General features: G+C 43.9%; 1 protein-coding gene across 1 annotated transcript; it reads right to left on the bottom strand.

Annotated features, from left to right (window-relative positions):
* Positions 1 to 12,979: 12,979 nt before the first annotated feature.
* YRDC (yrdC N6-threonylcarbamoyltransferase domain containing) lies at positions 12,980 to 20,763 on the bottom strand. The gene is made up of 6 exons (XM_075262741.1): positions 20,616 to 20,763; positions 18,593 to 18,788; positions 16,510 to 16,624; positions 14,341 to 14,460; positions 13,473 to 13,615; positions 12,980 to 13,269 (listed from the first exon to the last, which is right to left on the bottom strand). Exons 1-6 carry the CDS (start codon positions 20,731 to 20,733, stop codon positions 13,209 to 13,211), a joined length of 753 nt encoding a protein of 250 aa, XP_075118842.1. The 5' UTR covers positions 20,734 to 20,763; the 3' UTR covers positions 12,980 to 13,208.
* Between the last annotated feature and the right edge of the window lie 2,501 nt (positions 20,764 to 23,264).

The following is a 23,264-nucleotide window of genomic DNA, read 5'->3' as shown; positions in this document are numbered from 1 at the left end:
GCAGGTGCACAGGTACTCCACTCATAAGCAGGTCTTGGGGGGACTATTGGTCGACCATCTTCCTGATGTTGGGGGATTCCAGCCATTGGATATTTATCTCCTGTCCTGTGGATAGGGGATAAGTGTCCATAACGGGACATCCCCCTCAAAGAAAAGTGCTTGTTTCTTCACCTATTTGCCTCCTTCCTCAGCTACTCACTCCTTGCTACTGCCCTCCTTAGCTGTTGTCTCCTGTGTTTTGCCCCTATCTACCCTCTTCTGGCCTTTCGTTTTCGATCCAGCTACTGTCTTTTGTTCTCTTCTCTTTCACCCCCCATTCCCTGTTGACGGTTTAGTATACCTCCCTCTACTGCTGTCTACCATCAGCTAGAAGATTTACAGGAAAGGTTCGTAAACAGTGTATAATTACTTTATACTGTATATAGGTGTAGTGAGTATATCTGTGTGGACTATGTATACATGTGGGATGTGTTTCGGTACTCCGGTTTTCTCTCACATTATAAAGACGTACTAATAGGGAATTTAGACTGTGAGCCCTGCCCAAGACAGATGACAATATCTACAATGAGCTGTAAAAGTCACTACAATAAATACATGACGTGTAATCAAGAGGATTGTGTAGGTGTATACATGTGGATATGCCATAAAATGTATGATATATACATATACATATATATATATATATATATATATATATATATATATATGTACATTTGCACTGTAACATATACATGTATGCATACCAGAAATGTTAATCCACTAAGCCTTACCAGGTGGTGAAAATCAGGAGGCCAGAAGAGGACTGGAGAGGAAACGCATTGCACCTCCCCTGGCCTCCACTTAATATATTTTGGAATTTGATGAGACCCCACAGTATAACAGTAAAGTTCTGGTTTATGGTGAGTTCACACCAGCTCTTGATTTCCGTTTTCAGGTTTCTGTCTTCTGCAGACAAAACACGGAAACCTGTCAGACTGTGAGCGCCGGTGAGCGTTTTGTGCTCTCCGTGGTGAAACCGTTTTTTCTTAACCGGACACAAAGTCCTGCATGTCCGGTTAAAAAAAACAACTTTCACTGCGGAGAGCAATAAACGCTCACAGGCGCTCACCACCAGACACTTTTCAAACCCATTCAAGTGAATGGGCTTGTAAAATGACTGCAGGTTTCCATCTCCTGTCCAGTTTCGTGCAGGAAATGAAAACCTGCATAATGGAGACCGGGGCGCAGATCTGAACAAGCCCTTAGCTGTATTCGGTCAATCAAAATTGCTGGGCAAACCTAGTGACTATTCAGAAGACAAATCTCACTAGATTTCCACAACAAATACTAATCTCCAGTAAACTCCCATGCCCTGCCACATGTTCTTATACATCTCTTCTGTATGCTAATACTCATTAAATTGAAAATCTCTGGTTTATTGGTTGGTATCATACAGGTGAGATGTACAGTGATATAGTACAGTAAAATGGTGTTCCTGCAGTTAATAACTGCGTGCTGTTCTTCAGCAAAAAAAAAAAAAAAAGCATCATGTAAGCCCAGCCTTATGTAGTCTCCTACTAATTAAAAATACCTTGGGATGGAAGGAGTACAGGCGCCACGGCGAAACAAAAAATGAGGGGACAGGCTATGCATGTACAACCACATTTACATAAATAGACATGGATTCCTCATCTTGGTATTATACATTGATCTATTGTTTCTCAACAAAATCTAATTTGGTTAAGATGTATAAGCCCACCAGTAACCTTTGTATAATTGGTGCTTACATTATTGTGTATGACCCCACATACCGACTGCTACATCCGCAGCACAGGGCCCACAAAAGGGAGCTATCCAGCAGCTCAACACCACTCCTGCTGCCAGGCTAAGCCCCAGGCTCACAACAATAGCAGTCACCATGCAACCATTGCACCATGTAAACCATTACATACAGTATAAATAAATTATATATTTAATACTGTATATTTAATGCATCAACCATTAACTCCTTACTGACACCCCGTTCCATCACAGAGCTCGGCTCCGAACGGGGGTTGTAACCATGTAGATGCCACAGCGAGTTCAGGGGTTGCCAATACCTATTTTGGGTAGCTCGGAGTCTGATTGGTGTTCCTGGGTCTAACCGTGTCACATATCTGGTTGATCCTGCCAAGAGAAGAGGAAGTTTGCACCCACATATGGGGGTCTAATAAAAAGTTGTACAATGTTCCAATATACTTTCTGTACCCATTCCTAACAGTTTTCTGGATTTCTGCTTGCTGCCATTCATTCTGCTTACCTCTAGGAGATGAATTTCTGACCATAGTCATGTGCCCGCTGCCATGTGCCCAAAAAGCAGTTTACATCCACATGTGGAATATTTCTATGCTTGGGAGAAATCGCGTAGCACATTTTGAGATGGATTATCTCCTTTAACCTCTTGTGAATAATGGAACATACTATTGATTAAAAATTGCATGTCTAAACTTCACCTCGATATTGTTTTAATTCCAGTGAAATGTATAAAGAGTTATCACTTTCCAAATGTGGTTTGCAATTATTTGAGTGGTGCAGTGGTGAAGTGATCCTTAATAGAAATGAGCGAGTAGTATTCGATCGAATACGACTATTCGATCGAATACTCGTATCGGTCGAATACCACGCGGGAAAATTCCATTGAATTCAATGCAAAAACCTCCTTGTGCTCCTCGTCCTGCTACTTCTGGAACTTGGAGGATCCAAGGTGTCGAACTTTGGTTTCCATGGAAACCGGAACAACATTCCCGTTTTTTCCCATAGACTAACTATAATAGGATTCGATATTCGAACGAATACTACTCGCTCATCTCTAATCCCTAACTAGTAGGTTTAGGATTTTTTTTTTATAAATCTGGAAAATCACTATTAGACTTGTAAACTTTGTGATGTCCGAAATAAATTGAAGGATGATTAAAAGATGATGCCAATATAAAGCAGAGATATAGGTCATGAAAGCTATGTATTGTCCAGCGCCGCACCTCCCATGAGGCGACCTGAAGCGACCGCTTCAGGCGGCGCTATGTCAGGGCCCCAGGGAGGGCGGCGTTTTTGCTTACCTAAGCCAGTCCAGGACAAGCTGTCCTGGACTGGCTTAGCACCGAGCGGTGGATTGGAGAGGCCACTGGAACAGTGCTGCTCCAGCAGCCTCCCCTCACGCTCAGGCAGAGAGCAGGTCCTCTCCATGCCTGCGAACGGCGCTTAGCCCCGCCCCCTCCTCCCGGGGGAGGCGTCTTGATGTCGTTCGCCTCGGGCGGCGAAAGGGGCAGGTTCACCCCTGATTGTCCCTACTCACTGGTGCTCCACGTGGTGATGGTTGCATGCCTTTCTTCACATGGGTGCTTACAAGGAAAGTCCCACATGGAGATATCAAGCAGGGACAGCTTTTCTAGATGAGTAATTTCGGCTACATAATCTCCATTGAGACTGTGGGTATGACATTGGTTGGCGCAACAGTGACTGCACCACCAGTAATTTATCTAGAGTTACTCTGACAGGGTGCAGATGGCTGTTTACTGGACAAACATGAGGACAGACGTTGGCATGGAGAAGTAGATGGAGATGATAATGGTAAAGAGAATGACCATGTGCAAGATGTGGATGCAGCCTTCCTGCAAAGATCAAGGGGAGAAGAAATAAAACGGTCTTGCTCACCTTGCCTGTCAGTGTCCTTGCCAATTCCAAAATGAGTTTGTGATGGCATTTCATTCCCAATTTCGAAATGAGTTTGTGATGCCATTTCATTTGAGTACTGACAGACTTATTTTGTACGTGTGCCTGCATAGCCATGGATCTTCTTGCAGATCTCACACCTTGTTATTGATTTTTCATTTGGTATTGTACAAAAATATTCCATACAGGAAAAGACCACATGTAGATGTTGCGGCAAATGCCTGGAAGTGCCATCCCTACTCAAGCTTGCTTTCAACCTACCCCAGGCAAGTTTTTTGGATGTTGGGGCTGCACATCGGATAAAATTTTTACTATTGTAACTACCACCATCTTCCTTCCTATGATGTCAACCCTGACCCGGTTGCCAGATCTTATCTGTCATAGAATCATCATTGGATTCAGTAATTTCATCATCTTTCCCACTTCTCTGACTCATTATGATAATGGGATTCTTCTGTGCTCTCATGATTCTTATTACATTTCACATACCTTGCCCGTTCTGCCTCCACCAGTAGTCATGTTATCCTCCTCTACATCTTAAAAACAATGTCTGTTCTCATCCAACTCATCAAGAAGAGGAAGCCTATGAGGAATATCTCTCTCATCAGATGCCACATGACTACTAGGGAATGAATTTGTCAGTGATGACATTGTTGAAAGACAGCGTGGTGAATTATGTGTTACAACAGTGGAGGAAGAAGAAACAGAACAGAGTCACCATTTATGTTTCACTAATTTCAAAAACTTCTTCATTCTCAGCAAGTGCATCAACTCTGGCAGGCTGTCAAGAAGTAATAGTAGAGTTGTTAGAATTTGCACAAGTCTTTCCTCCACTTCAAGTTTTTGCCAGTCCTTTGCCTTTTTAAATTGTTATACTGCACATGGTTTAATTATAATAGTAATTGGCAACAATTCTGACACTGTGTATATGTGTATTTTTTATTTTCTAGCAAATAACTAAAAGGGTGACCTCATCAGTGAGTGTTAGATTTGTGTCATTCACTTTTTTTTGTCTATTACAATGGCAGTTTGTAAGAAAAGAAACTGATTTTTCAGTTTAGATTAGATTTTTCAGCTTAATGAAAAAAATAACAAAAAATAGTGTATCTAGGTCTGGGGCAGACATATATTCCTCTAGGAATGAAAGGACACAGCCTCCCATCTACATCTTTAACCATAAGGCTCAATGTCTAGTGTATGACAGAATATCAGCTCTGGGTGTCACCCTGATACACCCCCAAGGAACCTGCATGGGTTTAGTTGAATTCTAATAAAAGTTATATCTTCAGTATTTTCTATCAGGTGTACTTCCAGCTGTCTCAGTGCGGTTCACATCTGTGCCCTAGTCTCTGCTTTCAGATTTCTGTCTTCTGCCCGAGATACTGGACAGGAGACTAAAACTGGCAGTCACTTTTCAAACCCATTCATTTGAATGGGTTTGCAAAGTGTCCACCCGTGAGCATCTTCTGGTCTCCGCAACTAAACAGTTTGTTTTTTTTAACCGGACACAAAGTCGGACATGCAGGACTCTGTGTCCGGTTAAAAAAAAAAAAAAAAAAAAAAACTGTTTACGCTGGTTTCACACCAGCATCTGGACTCCGTTATCAGGTTTCCGTCTTCTGCATGCAAAAGACGGAAACCCGTCATGCCAAGTCCGGCCATGAGCGACGGTGAGCGTTTTATGCTCTCCGCAGCGAAACATTTTTTTTTAAACCAGACACAGAGTACTGCATGCCCGACTTTGTATCCGGTTTAAAAAAAAAAAAAAAAAAAACGGTTTCGCCGTGGAAAGCATAAAACGCTCCCCGGCACTCACGGCCAGACACTTTTCAAACCCATTCAATTTGTGCAGGAAACGGAAACCTGCAGAACGGAGCCCCGGGCGCAGATGTGAACGAGCCCTTAGCTGCAGAGACCACAAAACGCTCACAGGCGGACACTGTCTGCCAGGTTTCCATCTCCTGTCGGCAGAAGACGGAAACCCACAAAGCAGAGACCGGTCGCAGGTGTGAACAAGCCCTAACAATCTATGCAAGGATCTAACTAAGGATCTAGCATATAGCTCCAATATTCATCTGTAATAAAGCCACCAAGGCCTCCCAGGTCATCTTCAACAAGTGGATCTTTGAGGTGTGATGAATCCTCAAATGAGAACATTTCATCATAAACAGTGTCTCCTGCACATCCTCAATGTCCATTGTACTTCTAACCACTGTCACAAGCTCTTGTGTGAATTCAGAAGACAGACATCTTACCTTGTTCCTCTATAATAATAATAATAATAATAATAATAATACATTTTATTTATATAGCGCCAACATATTCCGCAGCGCTGTACAATTTGTAGGGTTAAAATACAGACAGATACATTACAAAGAGAATCATTTCACACAATGGGACTGAGGGCCCTGCTCGCAAGAGCTTACAATCTATGAGGTAGAGGGGGTGACACAAGAGGTAGCAGGGGCGGCATTACTTATACAGGGGTCAGACACTTCTGTAATAGAGGTGACTGTCATTACACAAACATAAAACTTTATGAGCCGTCACCAGTCGTGTCCTGTAACATGTGGATGGAGCTTGGACCTATAAAGTTATCCTGAGATGATATCATGTGGGGTAATGTGGGAGCGGGGACAGAGGACGGTTAAGGGTTTACGTTAGACATTGTGATAGGCCTGTCTGAAAAGATGCGTCTTTAGTTTGCGTTTGAAACTGTAGAAATTGGGAGTTAATCTGATTGTCCGGGGTAGAGCATTCCAGAGAAGTGGTGCAGCTCAGGAGAAGTCTTGTATATGAGCGTGGGAGGTTCTGATAATAGAGGATGTAAGTGTTAGGTCATTGAGTGAGCGGAGAGCACGGGTTGGGCGGTAGACAGAGATGAGGGAGGAAATGTAGGGAGGTGCGGAATTATGGAGAGCCTTGTGGATGAGTGTGATAACTTTATATTTTATTCTATATTGAATAGGCAGCCAATGTAGCGACTGGCACAGACCAGAGGCATCACTGTAGCGTCTAGCCTGATAGATGAGCCTGGCCGCTGCATTCAGAATAGATTGTAGAGGGGAGAGTTTAGTAAGGGGAAGACCGATTAGTAAGGAGTTACAGTAGTCAAGGCGAGAATGAATCAGAGAGACAATAAGTGTCTTTAGTGTATCTCTGGTAAGGAAAGGACGTATTCTGGAGATATTTTTGAAGTGGAGGTGACATGAACGTGCGAGTGATTCAATATGAGGGGTGAAGGAAAGGTCTGCGTCAAACATAACCCCAAGGCAGCGGGCCTGCTGCCTAGGAGTTATAGTAAGGCCTGAGACTGCAATGGATATATCAGGGACAGATCTATTAGATGGTGGAAACAGTAGTAGTTCAGTCTTGGAGAGATTTAGTTTCAGATAGAGAGAGGACATGATATTTGAGACAGCAGAGAGACAGTCACTGGTGTTCTGTATGAGTGCAGGGGTAATGTCACGGGAAGATGTGTATAATTGGGTGTCATCAGCATAAAGATGGTACCTGAAGCCAAATCTGGCAATGGTTTGTCCAATGGGGCTGTGTAGAGAGAGAAGAGCAGGGGGCCTAGGACCGAGCCCTGAGGAACCCCAACAGCAAGGGAAAGAGGGGAGGAAACAGAGCCCGCAAATGATACACTGAAGGTGCGGTCTGAGAGATAAGAGGAGAACCAGGAGAGCGCCGTGTCATTGAGACCAACTGAGCGGAGCCTATTGAGGAGGAGATGATGGTCAACAGTGTCAAAAGCTGCAGAGAGGTCCAGAAGAATAAGAAGAGAGAAGTCGCCATTGGATTTAGCCATTAGGAGATCATTGGAGACTTTTGTGAGAGCCGTTTCAGTAGAGTGCAGAGCGCGGAAGCCAGATTGTAAGGGGTCAAGCAGAGAGTTAGCAGAGAGATAGCGGATTAAACGAGAATAGACCAGGCGTTCCAAGAGTTTAGAGATGAAAGGGAGGTTAGAGACAGGTCGATAGTTAGCAGCACAGGATGGGTCCAGGGAGGGTTTTTTCAATAGTGGGGTTATAACAGCATGCTTGAAGGAGGATGGGAAGATTCCAGAAGAGAGAGAGAGGTTAAATATTTTAGTAAGGTAAGTAGTGACAGCAGGCGACAGAGATTGGAGAAGGTGTGAGGGGAAGGGGTCACTGCTGCAGGTTGTAGGGCGAGATGAAGAAAGTAGTTGGGAGACTTCCTCTTCTGTAACAGGTTCAAAAGATGAGAATGGACAGTCTGAAGTGCGGTTGGTGAGGGGATCCTTGCTATGGTAGGTGGTGGGATCAATGCCACCTGCGGCTTGGGCAGTGATTTCCTGACGGATCTTATCAATTTTAGCATGGAAATACGTGGCCAGGTCATCAGCACTAAGGTCTGTGAATGGCGTCTGCACCTTGGGTGTGAGTAAGGAGTGAAAAGTTTCAAAAAGCCTTTTAGGTTTGCTGGAGAGAGAAGAGATGAGGGCGGTGAAATAGTCTTGCTTGGCGAGGTGAAGGGCAGAACTATATGTTTTAAGCATAAACTTGAAGTGGAGGAAATCTGCAGGTGAGCGTGATTTTCTCCAGAGACGTTCGGCACACCTAGAGCAGCGCTGAAGAAATCGTGTTTGTGGCGTGTGCCAGGGCTGCTGCCTCCTACGTGGGACTTTACGAGTGGAGGGGGGAGCCACCTCATCCAATGCATTTTTAAGGGTTTCATTATAGTGACTGGTGGCCAGATTGGGACAGGAGATTGAGGAGATGGGGGACAGAGAGGATGGTAGAGTATCTAAGAGGTGCTGGGTGTCGATAGTACGCAAGTTCCTATATGTGTGTTGGGTAGGTGTATCTTGTGAAGGGGAGAGGGCACTGATGGTGAGAGACAGAAGGTTATGATCAGAGAGGGGCAGAGCAGAGTTAGTAAATTTAGAAACTGTGAGGAGTCGATGGAAGACAAGATCAATCGTGTTTCCACCTACATGTGTGGCAGAAGAAGAACATTGTGAAAGACCAAGAGAAGTGGTTAATGAGAGAAACTGTGAGGCAGCTGGGGAGTGAGGGGTGTCAATAGGGATGTTAAAGTCACCCATGATGAGGGTTGGAATGTCACTGGATAAAAAGTGGGGAAGCCAAGAAGCAAAGTGATCCAAAAATTGGTAGGGTGAGCCAGGTGGACGGTAGATCACAGCTACCCGTAAGGAGAGTGGGCGAAAAAGTCTGATAGCATGGACTTCAAATGAGGAGAACGTGAGTGAGGGTACCGGTGGAATGGCCAGAAAAATGCACTGTGGTGACAGAAGTAAGCCTACCCCACCACCCTGCCTGTTGTCAGGCCTAGAGGTATGTGAGAATTGTAGGCCACCATGAGACAGAGCAGCAGGGGAGGCTGTGTCTGCCTGCTGGATCCAAGTTTCAGTAAGGGCGAGCAGGCTGAGGGATTTACTAAGGAATAAGTCATTGATATATTCTAGTTTGTTACACACTGAGGGGCATTCCAGAGAGAGCAGTTAAAAGAGACAGGGGAGAGATGAGAAGGAACACGGTAAATACTGATGAGGTTTGTAGGCCTTCTATGTGTGCAGGGAGAAGAGTTAGTGAAGGAAGGAGGGCCGGGGTTAGGAGAGATGTCCCCAGCAGCTAGGAGGAGTAACATGGACAGAGACAGAAGATGTAGATGCATGTAGATGCATGCATGCAGGGTTCCTCTGTCCGCTTGAGAAGTCGGACATCTTCTCTTGCGGACACGGAAGGACGGGCACGGAGTGCAAAAGAACGCACCCGATGCCCATTCAAGTGAATGACAGGTGTCACGGACACATGTAGTGTCCGCTCCTAGTGTCCGTGACAGATTTTGAGCGGACACTAGGAGCGGACACTACATGTCGGACACCGACGGTAGTGTGAACGCTCCCTTAGGATGATTGAATCACTTGTTTTACTAGACCCTAAATCTCTTCCGGCTTGCCTGCTCTCTCTTCTTTGATGTACCTCAAAATGCCTCAATATGCCTTCACTTTGAGAGATTTATTATGATTACTAGGAATGTAATATAAACATAGAAAAAATAATATGATCAGGAAATGTTTACACTGCACAGGTTTAGAAGAGGAAAAAAAAAAGATGCACATGCTGCCAGAATGAAGAGTGGTATTGCATTAATCTCAACACTTATCTCAGAGACAGCAGGCACTGAGAAAGACCCCCCCCCCCCCCATGTCCAGCTGTTACCAGCAACAACCAATTAGCTGATCTAATTGCCCAGGGCCTAACAGCAGCAGAAACTAAGAGCAAGCACACAGCATTAGATAACTGTATCCGACCATAGGACAGACTGTGAGAGTCACCTCCAATATGTGAAGGCTTCCTCTACCTGGCAGGTTCAAAGGACCCCACCAGCAGCACCAGTGCACCCAGGAACCAGAAGTGCTTCATGTACTGCTAGAAGTCACAGCATGTGCCCTCCAGCCTGGAACACGAGCAAGGGGCTGGAGTAGAGGATCCTGTAGAAAGAAGCAGTGTGTCTGAAAGATCCAAAGAGAGGACCAGAGCCTGTAATGTCATCTTAGCATTACCATGGAAGGCACAGAAGAGGCAGATAAGCCCTAGTCCAGTGAAAAAAAGGTACAGAATCAGAGGGACAGGAACTGGAACGATCCGTACCGCAGTAAATACTCATTACTACATCCAGTAACAAATCTCTTGTATTCCCCCTAATAAGGACAGAAAAAACAAACAAACACACACACTGAGAAGAGGGATGGGGAATTAATTATTTAAATTTGAGTGCTTTTTTTCCTGTCCCTATTATGGGGTGGAGATTGCTCAGAATGGGAAACATAGAGGAAGGTCGAGGAGAGTATTGGAGAAGGCGTGCAAGAGGGGAGGGGGGTCAAGGATATACCCTCCCACCCCCCAATTTCAGACAGAACATTATTGAGTATACTATCTGGATGGGTTTGTTAGCCTATAAGAATTTAGTTAGGAGGGTGGAGATTCGGGAAAAAAAAAAATTCCTTAGGAGTTGAAATCGGAAGAGTCTGGACAAAGTAGAGTATTTGAGGGAGAACATTCATCTTAAACACAGAACATCTACCGAACCAGGTGAATGTACCAGGAGACCGGCGCATGAGATCAGTTTGAACCTTTTTAGGGATGCAGGGTAGTTTGTACATTAATTCTTGAAATTTTTTTTCATATTCTAAAATTTCTAACTTATTTTTCTGTCAACATAGATGTTAGGGCTTATTCTTTGCGCGAGGAGTTGTTTGTTTACAACCATTTTGGGGAAAATATGTTATATGGAGGAGGATTTTGACGCAAAATCCGCTGTCAAAATCCACCTCCTTGCCCCCGTGTGAACTAGCCCTTAAAGCATGAGCCTTATCTGTAGCTGGCACTTGTGAGAGAGTTGTTGTTTTTTTTTTTACTTTTAGAGGCTCTTTCATAAAATTCTAATACAAATGCTCAGGTTGTGGTTTTACAACATACTTTATTGGGAGGCTGACATGCATTAGGTTGCATGAAAGCAAACCAGACAATGGTTAACCATCTATAAAATTTACTTTCCAACTTGTGTTTACAGGCAAAAATGTAATATTCTGTATCTATAAGTGTTTTAAAGAAAAAAATATTGACAATCCCAAAGCTAAAAAACTGTTTTGATCATTTTTATTTTACTTTGAGAAGTTTAGTGTAATTAAAAAAAAAAAAATCCTCTTAGTTAGTTTCAGGCAAGCAAAATGTACCCATATCACTCCTACAAATTGTGGTCCGTCAGCAATGAGCCAACCTAGATTGCTCTGATTCTTTCAGTGTTGTAGATTAAAGTCTGGGACTTCAGGTGTAATATGTGTGCAAAACGCGCTCCTCTGAAATTAGCCTAAATAATAATTTAAAACTGGTCCTTTAAAAAAAACAAACAAAAAAAACAAACAAAAAACAACTAAGCCTCTATCTATAATAAACAATGACTATCTATGACTCCATTTATCATTACAGTAACAGAACAGGTTATTAATGTAACAGCGTATCTTTTAAACTGAGTCTGTCAGCAGAACACAGCTTATCAAGTCAGCCCCACAGATAGACAGGAAAGGGTCACCTGTAGAGATGAGCAAATGGCAATGAATGGGAGCGGCCACGTGCCAGCCAGCGCTTAACCCTTGCAGTTCGTCCGCTCCCATTCATTCCTATGGGAGCGAGGTATTAGAAACTAGAGTTTCGAATAGTATTTGCTCATCTCTAGTCACCTGAATAAAACATTATCTTCGTCTGGTGAATCAGAGCCACTGTTGAGAGATATTGTTTTTTTATCAATATGTAATTGAGCTCTTTGACACAAAAAAAGGTGGTTCTGTTGCTCCAGAAAAGGAAGCAGCATTGCTCCGAAGACCTAATTTGCATATTAACAAAAACATCACAAGCTCAGAAACAGGGGTACTGACTGACAATGGGAAAACACTGCTTGATTCAGGTGACTAACTCATCTATCCGCGGGGCTGTCTTGACAGACTCCCTTAAATAAAGTACTCATTTAAAGGGATTCTATCTATCTTAGAATCCCATATTCCACAAACACCATGTTGGAATAGCCTTTAGAAAGGATATTCTTCTCCTACCTTTAGAATTCTTCTGCTGCTGCTGCTGTTTGCTATGCTAATGAGTATTCTCGCAGCAATGGGGGCGTTCCCCTGTGCTGCTTATAAACTCTCCAACGCCGCCTAATCTTCTTTTGGCACACCTCTCTGCTGCGTTCTCTATGATGTCTTCTTCTGGCGCTGGTGTCTTCGGAATCTAAATCCCAGGCATGTGCAGTCAGCTCTGCCATCGGGCAGAGCCAACTGCACATGTCTTTGCGACCATATTCTTGTAGTCACTTACACGAGCGTACTGCATGCACAGTACAATCGTGTAAGCGGCCAAAAGAAAATGGCCACAGACGTGCACAGTCATCTCTGCCCGAAGCCTGATGGCAAAGCCGACTGCGCATGCCTGGGATTTAGATCCTGAAGACACCAGCACAAGAAGAAGACATCACAGAGAGCGCAGCGGAGAGGCATGTCAGTAGAAGATGGAGGCGGTGCTGGAGAGTTTTCACGCAGCACAGGGGAACGCCCCCAGTGCTGTTTGAGCGCAGAGGAATGCCCCAATGCTGCGAGAAAACTCATTAGCATAACAAAGAAAAACAGGAATATCTAGTGAACGGCAGGACGGAGAAGAATTCTAAAGGTAGGAGAAAAATAGCTTTTCTAAAGGCTATTCCGAGGTGGTGTTTGTGGAATATGGGATTCTAATGATACAATCTCTTTAACTGGCAGATTCAATGTTTCCTTCTATCTATTTACAACCAACCATAACCAAATCCAAAGATTAAAAGGTCCCACAGAATAAATAGTCTAATAAGGCATGCCATGGCTTTCAGGCATCTACATTCCACCAGTGTTTGCAGCCTATGACATCAAATGCGTGCTGGTTTGCTGTCATCTCACGGATTCTCTCTCAATCTACAAGTTACGGATCATCAGCACAGCAGAGCGTATGTCAGGACACAGATGACAAACTGTATTTGTTCTTCAGGATTTCTAATGTTGGAATCAGAGCACTGAAAACAAATGACAGAAGGCAAGTTAATATTATGCATTATAGAGCCAACCCACATAGTATTTATAACTTCTTACTATCCATAGTTTCCAGACAAACCTATGCACAACTTGCTTCTACAAAGTGGCACGAAAAGTATTAAAAGTAGTCTTGTACAAACAAGGCAGAAAAAAAACGTTAAACCTCTGACAACAGTGAACTTACCATCCAGGTCTGATAATAGTAAATTTCCTGGGAATAGAAAGATCCACTACTGTGGATCCTAATCTGCATTCTGGAGTGGTTAAGTCTCCAATGGGTCCTCCATCCACTACAAGGGACAACAAGGGCCACAGGTCTTTAAACTCCTACAACCAAAAAGAATAGCTAGTCATAGGCTTTCCGAATATAGAACTTCTTATACTCGGAACAAAACAAACTATATAGTTGTTTAATGAAAAAATATAAGCAGCAGTATAAAAAAGAAATAATCTATTCTCACTCATTCAATTCCCTGCAACTCCGGTAAAGAGGAGGTCACGTACATCATTCATGCGATCACTTTGGTTCACTGTTTGCAGTGGTCACATGTCCATGCACTGCAAGTGACTGCTGAGACCAGTGACTGGCTGAAGTGGTCATATGAATGAAACACCACTGCAGGGCGCACGTCCAGTTTACTTCTTTATTTTACCCAAATTAGAAACAGAAACCTTGAAAACCCCTTTGAGGGGTTGACCACAAGTACAGAACAGATGACCTATAACCCTAGGCCATTAATGGCGGGGATGACTCCCAGAAGCCCCACTAATAAGTTATTTGCAGCAGTGGCTGAGGAAGTTGTTGCAAGCTCAGTCTTATTTATAGTACTTAGCTTTCAGTACTGGCCAAATCACAGTGTACACAGCATTGCTATTCTACTTCCAGATCTGCAAGGACACCAGCAGTTGGCCCTACCAATCTGCCATGACCTAGGACAAGTCATCTGTAGTATATTTTTAGACCACCCCTTTAAAAACTTACAGCACAAAAGAATACATTACATTTTATAACAACGATATTACTTTAATTAATCCTCTGTCAGCAATAATACCTCAACTGATAATGTGCTCGGCTGGGTGCTCAAATTCGCACTAGTCAGTGCCAAGGGCTCGGAGCAGATCTGTGCCAGCTGCCTGATAAATGCATGATCCGGTATACGAACACCCACCAGCTGGAATAAGACAGGACTAAAATTCAGTACAATAAAGAAAAAACACAAACAACAACTTTATTAGGTTACAGAAACTGGGGATCGGTACATTTAAAAGAAATGCCAAGGAATGAACTAATTAAAATGTAAAGATAAAACCAAGATCAATATAAAACAGATCAATACTCCCTTATACAATCAAGTTTATCAAAAGGGGTGCTAAATCTTAAGGAGAGAGGCTTTGGAATAAGGCCTCACATGCAGTGTGGTACCATATTCTTCAACAATATTTCTCAACCTTTTCAAGTGAATTAAGTCCTAGTGAAAAAAAAATGTCCCAACTGAGTGTCCCCAAAGTAGCGATGACTTATAAATGTTAATAAAATAACATCCCATAGTGGTCCTTGTGCAGCGCTTTACGCAGATATGGTCAACACTGTCCCAAGCAGGGCTCACAATCTAAATTCCCTACACTGGCGTGCGGGAAGAAAACTATGAAAAGACAGGGAGAACATACAAACTCTTTCATCCCAAGACTGTGTTACCCAGTATAATGTCCCAGAGTGGCCTCTACATTAATAAAATTAAAAATCCCACAGTGGGCTCTGGCGCTTCTCCCTGTTCTCTTCCAGCTTCCAGAGAGGACGTCAGGTGTCATTATGCCACATAACCTACGTTCACAGGACTCATTGGTCCCCGATTTCATCTGGCAAGAAGAGAATGGGGAGCAGTGCTGGAGCCCAGGGGACGTGATGACCACAGTTTATGTTTAATCACCTCCTCTTAGTCTCCACTAATCATACTCTGAGTACCGCGGAGGGTATACCTGGGGATAGCTGAACGTATGTAGCTGCCAGTGGTACGCATACCGTGCCTTGAGAACCACTGTTCTAGAACATCTGTATGTCCCTGCACGAAATCAGAGGTATAGTGGTGCTGTCTATGTGTACAAATATTCCGGTTACGACGGTCTCGGGTTACGATGTTTCGTGGTTACGACTACAGATGAACGAGTAGGTCCTTGCTAGTCGGGAGTGCTGGCAGCTTACATTTATGCGGGAGCTTACTTTTTCTCAGAGGAATGCATTGACTTGCGTTGATTGGCCAGTGTACAGCATTCGGCCAATCAATGCTGGTTCTGCGGCTCGTCTGTGAGGAGGCGGAGTCTAAGATCGGACCAAAGCAGTCTCCATTGTGCTCCGTTGATTGGCCAAATGCTGTACACTGGCCAATCAATGCTTGCCAATGCATTCTTATGAGAAAAAGTCAGCTCCCACATAAACGCAAGCTGCCAGCTCTCCCTGTACAGTACATAATTTAGTGTGCAGCGGCTCGGAATAGAGGAAGACTGTACTGTACATGGTACAGTCTTCCTCAGTTTCGAACTGCTGCACACTAAATCACGTTGATCCGTTCCTACGCGGAGTCGTATGGTATGTTTCCAACTTATGTCAAAATTCGGTTTACGACAACGCATAAGAACGGATCAACGTCGTAAGTCGAGGACTACCTGCACAGTATTAAAGGGATTCTACCATTAAAAAGTTTTTTTTTCCTCACTAACACGTCCGAATAGCCTTAAGAAAGGCTATTCTTCTCCTACCCACAGTATTGTAAGTGGCCATTTTCTTCTGGCCAGCGGGCATGTGCAGTCGGCTTTGCCCTTGGCCTCGAAGTTTAAAGCCAACCCCCAGAAGAAGATGCGTGAAGATCCCGTTCCTGAAGACGACGGATGCGGCGCTGGAGAGTTCTCTCGTAGCATTGGGGACGCCCCCAGTGCTGCGAGAGAACTCATTTTCATACCTGCGAAAAATGGTATTTTAACCGAACGGTGGGGTGGAGAAGACATAACGTTGTGTAAACGAGAAAAAAAAAAGTTTTTTAGTAGTAGAATCCCTTTAAGGCTTTATACAATACCAAGACTGTATTGTCAGACTAGAATTCTCTTGTATGTTAGACTTAAAAATTATATTAATCAATATCACAGCGATAGCTTTGGAAAAGTAACCTAGTAACTTTCTGAATCATCATGGGTTTTACTAGTAGTTACATTGTTTAGTGTATACTCACTGAAGTGTAAGGATTCAGCTCCTTATTAAGTTCATCTGATCTCTCCATGACCAAAGTAACAGGACCAGGTAATAAATCCCGAAGTAGCTGGTCAGGGACATTAACTTGGCAATATCTGCGTTCAACAAAAAATCCCATTAGACTTTTCATTTTGATAGCTAAACCTCAACTCTGCATTTAAAATATCAATATCACTACGGAATACAGACTGCCACAGTCATCAGATGCTATAATTCTGCTGCTATGTCCATATGGCAGAAATGCATCAAATTCCTCTTTCATTTCTGCCTCTCCAGCCTCCCATGGCAGAAAATTCTGTGGTGTGAAGAAGCCTATTCCTGAGGCCCCTAGTTGTGGAAACACAGCTTTTTGTGTTGCAGATTTTGCTGCGATTTTTTTGAGCCAAAACCAAGAATTGCTACAAAAGGAATGGGAGATATATAGGAAATAATAATTCTGGCTTTGGCTCAAAAAACTGCAGCCAAATCTGCAACAAAATGAGCTGCGTTTCTGCAACGTGAGACCTTAGCCTAAGAATTCAATGATGCACATAACCATATGCCAGCCACACAATACAGTAATATATATATACATAAAGCAGCAGGACAAGAAAATTACCACTAGTCTGTAATAAGAAATAAAAGACCATTCTTCACCTTTTAACTATTACTACATTATGTTAAAGGGATTTCCTTTAACATAATGTAGTAAAAAAAAAAAATAATAATAATTTGCTCTACAAAAGTGTATTGTTTTTTTTATTAATCATAACCTATTATTCCAGGAGCTTGCTATGCTTGGACACTTATGTGTTACACTAGGTTCACAATAGCGTTCGGGTCTCCTTTCTCAGCTTTCCGTCTTCTGCAGGCAGAAGACGGAAAGCTGTCAGAGCGGGTTCGGCGGTGAGCGTTTTATGCTCTCCGCCGCAAAACCGTTTTTTTTTTTTTTTTTTTTTTAAAACCGGACACCGAGTACTGCATGTCCGAATCTGTGTCTGATTTTAAAAAAACGGTTTCGCGGCGGAGAGCATACAACGCTCACCGCCGATGGCGGCCGGACATCTTTCAAACCCATTCAAATGAATGGGTATGAAAGAGTCCTGCAGGTTTCCGTATCCTACCTCTGTTTTGTGCAGGAAACGGAAACCTGCAGAACGGAGACCGGGCGCAGATGTGAACGAGCCCTTAGAAGTATAGTACTGTATTCCACACTTTAGTTCGTCTCTCAGTCCATGCGTGACAATCAGCTCTGTAGCTTCCCACTATACCTTCTAATCTGCTGAATACCGCCTGCATAAAAACAGAACTGCTGACATACCATACATGGCGCGCTTGAGCTCATGCATATTAAGCATACACTGGAGCTACAAATACAGATGTAGCAGAGTTAACCTGAATTTACAAACAAAATTGTTATGTAGCTTATACTGTATTATAATTAAGGTTGGGCAATTAATCGAAAAATAACCAAAACTGAATGTCAACCAAGATAACCAATGTTAGTTATTTCGGTTTGGTCATTACTAGAGATGAGCGAGTACTGTTGGGATCAGCCGATCCGAACAGCAAGCTCCATAGAAATGAATGGATGCACCTGGTACTTCCACTTTGACGGCGGCCGGCCGCTTAGCCCCCCGCGTGCCGGCTACGTCCATTCATTTCTATGCGAGCGTGCTGTTCGGATCGGCTGATCCGAACAGTGCTCGCTCATCTCTAGTCATTACAATATTTGCAAGAATTGACCTGCAGTTTCGCTGGGAGAGAACACGTCCAAATTGGAATTGCTATTATTATACTCTGGGGAAATCAAACATAAAAAACAGTGTATTCACCTCTCCTGGGCTGTACGTGACTCCCTGTTCCAACACAAGGCCTGTGATTGGGTCTCAGCAGGTTACATGGCTTTGTGATACTTAGACACAAGTGTCACAACGCAACGTGACCCGTAACTGCCAAGGCCTGATGTGTGGTTCACTTAACAAGTACTTATACTATAATAATGGATGCGGTTAAAAGGGGGCATGACGTAAATAATTGATATTAAATCATAAAACAGAAAATTTTAATATTTTGTTACTAACTTATAAATATCTTCTATGGCCCCGACACAGATAGCCAGTGGTTTGGTCCCATTGCGTCCTTTCACGTTATAAATGTTCCTAATGGACTGAGAGCTCTGTGCCAGGCAGGCAATTCCATAGATGGTGTCAGTGGGTACACCTATCACACCACCTTGTTGTAAGACACCTGCAGAGGTATTTAAGATTTCTTTCCAACCTGGAAAGGAAAGGGTTGAAAAAAAGTTAGTTAGATTGACAACAGGAACAATACAAAGAAAAGAAAACAGAATGCAAACAAGAGCAACACAGTAGTGTCCTAAGGTCTGGGAATCCACATATATCACTAGAAGTCTAAAGCCCCAAGTTAAGGAAACACAGTTTTTTTTGTGTTGCAGTTTTGGTGTGATTTTTTTAGTTGAAGCAAAGAATTACTACAAAAGAAATGGGAAATATAGATGAAGCACTTCTACACTCTGCTCAATCCACTCCTGACTTTGGCTTAAAAACCCCAGCAAAATCTGCAAAAAAAAAAAAAAAAAAAAAGCTGTGTTTCCACAATATGGGGCTTCAGCCTAAAGGGGTTTTGCATACTGATGGCCTATTCTAAGGATAGATCACTAGTATGATCTGTGCCATCCATCACCCAGACCCCATACAGATCAGCTCTTCTGGCAGGTTCTGGACACTGGAATTTACAGCACAAGCCGCAATGCAGCCCATCCACTGCATAGCAGTGGTTCTGAGAAATTTAAAGGGATCCTATCATTCACACACAATTTTTTCTAGGTACCACGTCGGAATAGCCTTAAGAAAGGCTATTCGTCTCCTACCTTTTGTTGTCTTCTCCGCGCCGTCGTTCGCCTACAATCCCGTTTTTTCTCGGCATGCAAATTAGCTATCTCACAGCCCTGGGGGCAACCCCAATGCTGCGAGAGAACTCTCTCCAGCGCTGCCTCCATCTTCGTCAGCAGCGTCCTCTTCTTCCAGTGGTGGCTTGTAACTTCTAGGCCTCGGGCAGAGGAGATTGCGCATGGCCAGAGGCCACAAGAAAATGGCCGCTTACAATACTGTGCAAGCGGCCATTTTCTCGTGGCCTGTAGGCATACGCAGTCTGCTCTGCCCAAGGCCTAGAAGTTACAAGCCACCGCTGGAAGAAGAGGCTGAATATGACACTGCTGAAGAAGATGGAGGCGGCGCTGGAGAGAGTTCTCTTGCAGCATTGGGGATGCCCCCAGTGCTGTTTGAGCGCTGGGGCCCACCCCTAATGCTGCAAAAGAGCTAATTTGCATACCGGGAAAAACCGGGATTGTAGGCGAGGGATGGCGCGGAGAAGATGACGAAAGGTTGGAGACGAATAGCCTTTCTTAAGGCCATTCCGACGTGGTACCAGAAAAACTTGTGTGTGACTGATAGAATTCCTTTAAACCCCTTTCTTATTACTCAAATAGGCTCACATAGGCTTCCCGAATGTTGATCTGTGCAAGTTCCAGGTGTCGGAAACACACAAATCACATGCTGATGGCCAATCCTGTGGAAAGGTCACCAGAATGAGGAACCAGACAAACCCAAAATGGATGTATACTTATTAGCAGTCCTAATAGTAACTATGAGCTGTCTAGCTTTCCCTCTTTTGAAGAATTCTCCTTAAACAAGTCTACATGACAACAATAGCAGCGCAGAAGCCCAGTCACTGAATTCATAGCTAAGGATATGTTCACACTGCTGGAGAGCGTCTGTTTCCATTGCAGTTAGACTCTAATTTTGTATCCATCCTTTATTTTATTACCCCAGTAATAAAACCCCCAAAACCCAGCAGATTGATTTTCTGCTTTCAGCATGAAGGGTTATTTATTTATTCAATAGAAAAAAAAAGCAAATGGTCTATATGCGCCAATAGACTGGTAGTGAGCCTAGCCTAGGACTGTGGCCTATGTTGTGTTACGTCACCCACAGGTATAGGAAAGTATGTGCTTGTGCCATATAGGTCCTAGTCACCGGCTTACACATGCCCCGGTCATAATGTCCCATCGCTACAAGTTCTTACCCTTCACATCCTTGTCCGGGCCGTTCCTACAACCACTAAATCCGCCGGGCAGCTTCATCACTTTACCAACGACTTCTCTAAAGGGAGGCTGACAGGCCATGGTGCCAACCAGCCTCATCTGACAGAGCTTCCCGCACAACCACGTGTAAACAACACTTCCGGGGTCAGGCCCGTCCCGTGGTGATGACGTCAATAGTCACTAGGCGGTCCTATTCCCACTAATTATTCAGTGCTTGCGTTCCAGCTAACAGGAAGTTGAAGCAGCGTACATGCTAGAATGGAGTGGGGAGTAGCAGCGCTGCCTCGTCTGCTGTGGCTCCAGTAGGTGGCGCTGCCTCCTGTAATGTTAGTATGAGGCGCCACCTGCTGTATTCACAGACCAGTAGGGTTAGGGTTGCATATAGGAGAAGACATAGATAGCCTCTACTTTGACACTCCAATACCTGAGCTTTAGAGGTGCTGGATGACAGTTTAGGCATTTGCTGAACTTGCCAGACCACGCTGCTTTTTTTAAAGATTTTTTTTATTTTTTATTGAAAACTTCAAAAGGGACGGATAAATATAAAGGAATTATACAGTACTTCTTGTGCTTGTCTTTGGCTCATTACACTACAGAAAAATCTGCAACAACAGACAAATAGGGCATAATGTGCACATGGCAGCAGTTTGGGGCATCATTTCACTTCTTTTCCCGTATACATGAGTCCCCCTTTGACAACAATAACAAAGGATTAAGTCCCGCCCTTCCTATTTCCGGTCGAAGATCTCTTTCCGGTTTTGAGAGTTTGCCATGTCTAGCAGGGGTATAGGCATACTGTTTCGTGGTTACGACGAGCCTGCTGCAGAACCTCATTTGCTGAATGCTATACAGTATATATATTCATTTGCCGAATGCTATATATATGTATAGCATTCGGCAAATGAACACTGATTCTGCAGCAGGCACGTCCTTGCTACGGGCAGGCAAGAGTTTTTCTCATTGGAATGAATAGTCCGATGTTAGACTCCGCCTCCTCAGACGAGCCTCTGGCAGAACCAGCGTTGATTGGCCAAATCACTGGCAATTGGCCAATCAACGCTGGTCTATTCATTTCAATGAGAAAAAGTCAACTGGTAACAGCATACTTACCTGCTCGTAGCAAGGACGAGCCTGCTACACAATCAGCCTTCATTTGCCGAATGCTATACACTGTATAGCATTCAGAAAATGAGGTTCTGCAGCAGGCTCGTCGTAACCCGAGGACCATACCCTGAAGTACATACCCAGCCCTGGTTAATTCACTAAGGAACAGGAAGTCTTCTTGCCGCCCTTCCAATGCGCATGTGCCAACCGGAAGTTCGCAGGGGGACTCATGTATACCTTGGGGACATTTCATTTCATGCATTAGTCGGGTTGCACATAACCATGTGCTAACCGCCAACTGTGAATGACTGGCATGGTAACATACAGATGTCATCCATGCATCGGCATTCTCCCCGGTTTTGCGATCTAATTATTAAAACCAGATCACAAAACCAAGGATAACCCAGCTGCATCCCTCTCCTCCTCCCACTTCAGCTTGGGCCCTGTGTTCTGTACATTATGTCGCAATGAGTGGTGGGGCCCTGGGCAGGAAGAGGAGAGGTAAGTGGATAGGGGCCTTACCGCACCTCCATTGCCTATTAAAAAAAAAAAAGCAGTGGGGGTCCAGTAGTGCTCCTTAAGGGTATGGGGCTCACTGGGGATTCACCAGTCCCCCATTGGGCCAGTCCAACCCTGCATGTGACTTTGTTTATTTATTTTTTAACTCAGACGTAAAGAGATCGTCCAGGCTAAAATTTTATTTATAAATTAGGGCGAGGTGAAGAAAAAAACAAACAAACAAAACATACCTGTTCCCGGTGTCCTCCCAGCACGGTCTGGTCCTGCTGCCTGGCTGTCTTCTTTTGTGGAAGTCCTCATCAGCCGTGACATCCCATGTCCTTCACCGAGTCTGGCCTCGGGAAGAAAACAAGCTGCAAGTCCAAATTGCGCTGGGTGGCACTGGGGACAGGGGAGTATTTTTTTTTCCACCTCACCAACCTAGATTTCCCTGCCACAATATCAGAATGCATGCAAAAGACGGAAACCTGTCATGCAGAATACGGCTGTGAGCGTTTTATGCTCTCCACGGCGAAACCGGTTTTTGTAAACCGGACACAGAGTACTGCATGTCCGACTTTGTGTCCGGTTTTAAAAAAAAAAATGGTTTCGCCACAGAGCGCATAAAACGCTCACCAGCACTCATGGCCAGACACTATTCAAACCCATTCAAGTGAATGTGTATGAAAGAGTCCTGCAGGCTTCGGTCTCCTGCCCCTGTTTTGTGCAGGAAACAGAAACCTGCAGAACGGAGTCCCGGGCGCAGATGTGAATGAGCCGTTACTCAGGTTTTTTATTATCTACCACTACTAAGACTGTTCCTTTTCTATACTTAATAAGCATAACAGGAAACTATGGAAGGATATCCGGACATTTTGTCCAGTGTGTAGGAGATAAGAGTAGGAACTGTTGAAGGATTTAAGTCTGTGTATTTTAGACATTGATGTGTCTTCTGTGGGTGGGTGGTATGTTTAGGCCCATTTGGTCCTAAATATATAAGTATATAGGTTCATGTTGCTGTATTAATA

This window comes from Leptodactylus fuscus, chromosome 2 (genome assembly GCF_031893055.1).
Source record: "Leptodactylus fuscus isolate aLepFus1 chromosome 2, aLepFus1.hap2, whole genome shotgun sequence".
Taxonomy (NCBI): domain Eukaryota; kingdom Metazoa; phylum Chordata; class Amphibia; order Anura; family Leptodactylidae; genus Leptodactylus; species Leptodactylus fuscus.
The sequence above is the reverse complement of the archived record's forward strand: the minus strand, read 5'-3'. Positions and strand labels throughout refer to the sequence as shown.

Coding starts and splice junctions, on each gene's coding strand:
- YRDC (XM_075262741.1), bottom strand. CDS start 20,733: ATGAGGCTGGTTGGCACCATGGCCTGTCAGCCTCCCTTTAGAGAAGTC. Junction 18,789..20,615: donor CCCGGACAAGGATGTGAAGG/GTAAGAACTTGT, acceptor TTTCCTTTCCAG/GTTGGAAAGAAATCTTAAAT. Junction 14,461..16,509: donor AGCTGAATCCTTACACTTCA/GTGAGTATACAC, acceptor GTCTTATTCCAG/CTGGTGGGTGTTCGTATACC.